Source organism: Pinus tabuliformis, chromosome J (genome assembly GCF_031772625.1).
Source record: "Pinus tabuliformis cultivar Carrire ecotype Pingquan chromosome J, CPIR1, whole genome shotgun sequence".
NCBI lineage: Eukaryota > Viridiplantae > Streptophyta > Pinopsida > Pinales > Pinaceae > Pinus > Pinus tabuliformis.
In genome coordinates, this window is record NC_142295.1 from 1,221,534,315 (window position 1) to 1,221,536,405 (window position 2,091).

Below are 2,091 nucleotides of genomic sequence, written 5' to 3' on the forward strand. Positions count from 1 at the left end.
GATAAATGTTACATAGTAGTTGTAAATATATTTTACTTTCATCATCTATGCAGAACATTGAAATAAGTGTTATTGAAGCCAATTTCAATTTGAAAAATATCATTTTTTCCAAATAATTCCATAATCATAAGAAGAGAGAGAGTGGTTATTACACTTACTGCAGAAAATATAGTAATCAGGATCGAAAAAAAAATTTGTAGACCAGAGAATGCTCAGGGGAATTATATGGTCTTAGCCTAATGCTTCAATTCCTCATGTCGTTCCTAATCCTATGGATCCTCAACCTAATCCTCCAATTCCTCACATATTTCCTGATCATGTGGATCCTCAGCTCAATACTCCAACATCCCTTGATTTTCATGAACCTGTCGATGATCACCCTAATCCTGCGATTACACATTTTATTTCTCTTAAGTCAACTGAATGCCATCCCATAATTTACAAAGAAACAAGTACTCCAGCTCTAGTGCCTACTAAGAATTTTCCTTCCTTACAAAGGATATCAAGGAGAAGTATGACTTCTGTCACTAAACTGCATTTTGATTTTTGCATCTTTTGTTTTAGTATTTCTCACATTCCTCCATCGCTTAGATCCCGACGTTGAAAGATATTTGAGTTCCCTTGAATTACGAAACCAGTAGGATTTACATGGGTTTGTCTATTCTTTTCATGTCATGTTCTGATATGAAACTCTGTATAAGCTTTATTGGCAATGAGAATGTAACCGAATGCACAAAACTGATTGTTGAAGTTATCAATTCTTATCTCTCTCTAATTTCTCGTGTTCATGCCATTGCAATATATATAGATTCCTTTCAGAAGAGACTCTATGTCTCTTCAACGTGTATGCTCCAGCAAGCACATGTGAGAAAAATATTTGTTGGGAATCCATTAGAAGCATGGCAGATTCGGAAGATTTAGTGAATATCGTCATTGCAGGCGACCTTAATCTTACCCTTTCTCTGGCTGAAAAGCGTGGAGGAAGCGTTGTAAGGGATCCAGCGTGAGAATGGGTTGAGGACCTGCTTCAGGACTGGGACTTGAACGACATAAAACCTTCGTCGGGAAAGTACACTTGGTCTAATAAAAGACTCGGTCTGGGACACATCGCTGCAAGGTTAGATCGATTTTTTGTTCAAAGTACTTTCCTTCTTCTTGGATTAGAATCTAGAATGCATATTCTCCCTTGTAGTGTCTCTGATCACAGACCCATTAAACTTGATCTTCTGGCTCATATGGATCAAGGTCCTATCCCTTTTAAATTCAGTCCCCTTTGGGTTAAGGAACAGTCCTTTATGCAATTAGTAAAAGATACTTGGAAGCAACCAGTCAATGGCTCTGCCTTCTTTGTTTGGGAGGAAAAGCTCAGGAGAGTGAAAGCTGCATTGAAATCTTGGGTAAAATCCCTTCCTAACCCAGCAGTGGAAAGGAAAAAGATCCAAGAATGTCTCGAGATTCATCATCTGAAATCGGAAAATGAAGAGATCACAAAAGAAACTCTAGATAAGGAAGCTGAACTTCAGAAAAAATTTCTCAAGGCAAGTCTGGCCGAGGAAGAGTATTGGAGGATTAAATCTCGTAGGCTTTGGCTCAAGGCTGGAGATAGGAACTCTTCCTTCTTCCACAAGCAAGCCCAAGCCCGGAAAAGTTTCAACTCCATCTCAGAAATCAAGGAAGAGAACATTAATCACAGAGACATACAAAGTATAAAAAACGTTGCTTTCCTCCACTTCAAAAATTTGTATAGTGAAAAAGAGGGCCTGGGGCACACATCAACTTTAGTGAATGAGGTGCCCTCTCTGATTACTGCCAGAAAGAATTAGTTTTTGGAAGCAGAAGTCACTAATAATGAGATAAAAACTGCCCTCTTTGAAATGGAGACAGATAAGGCCCTAGGCCCAGATGGCTTTACTGCCAGATTCTTGCAAAACTGTTGGCAGATTGTGGAAAAATACTTATGCAGAATGGTCCAGAAGTCTCAAGCTTGTCAAAAAATTGGGGGAAGCACCAACTCGGATTTCCTGGCCCTTATTCCCAAGGAAAAAGGCACCAATTCCTTCACCAGATTTCATCCTATTTCCCTTTGCAATA

General features: G+C 39.0%; 1 protein-coding gene across 1 annotated transcript; it reads left to right on the forward strand.

Annotated features, from left to right (window-relative positions):
- The first annotated feature begins 899 nt into the window (after positions 1–899).
- LOC149231528 (uncharacterized) lies at positions 900–1,823 on the forward strand. The gene is made up of 2 exons (XM_089381664.1): positions 900–1,003; positions 1,193–1,823. Exons 1-2 carry the CDS (start codon positions 900–902, stop codon positions 1,821–1,823), a joined length of 735 nt encoding a protein of 244 aa, XP_089237790.1.
- The last annotated feature ends 268 nt before the right edge of the window (positions 1,824–2,091 follow it).

Coding starts and splice junctions, on each gene's coding strand:
- LOC149231528 (XM_089381664.1), top strand. CDS start 900: ATGGCAGATTCGGAAGATTTAGTGAATATCGTCATTGCAGGCGACCTT. Junction 1,004..1,192: donor AGCGTTGTAAGGGATCCAGC/GTGAGAATGGGT, acceptor TCTCCCTTGTAG/TGTCTCTGATCACAGACCCA.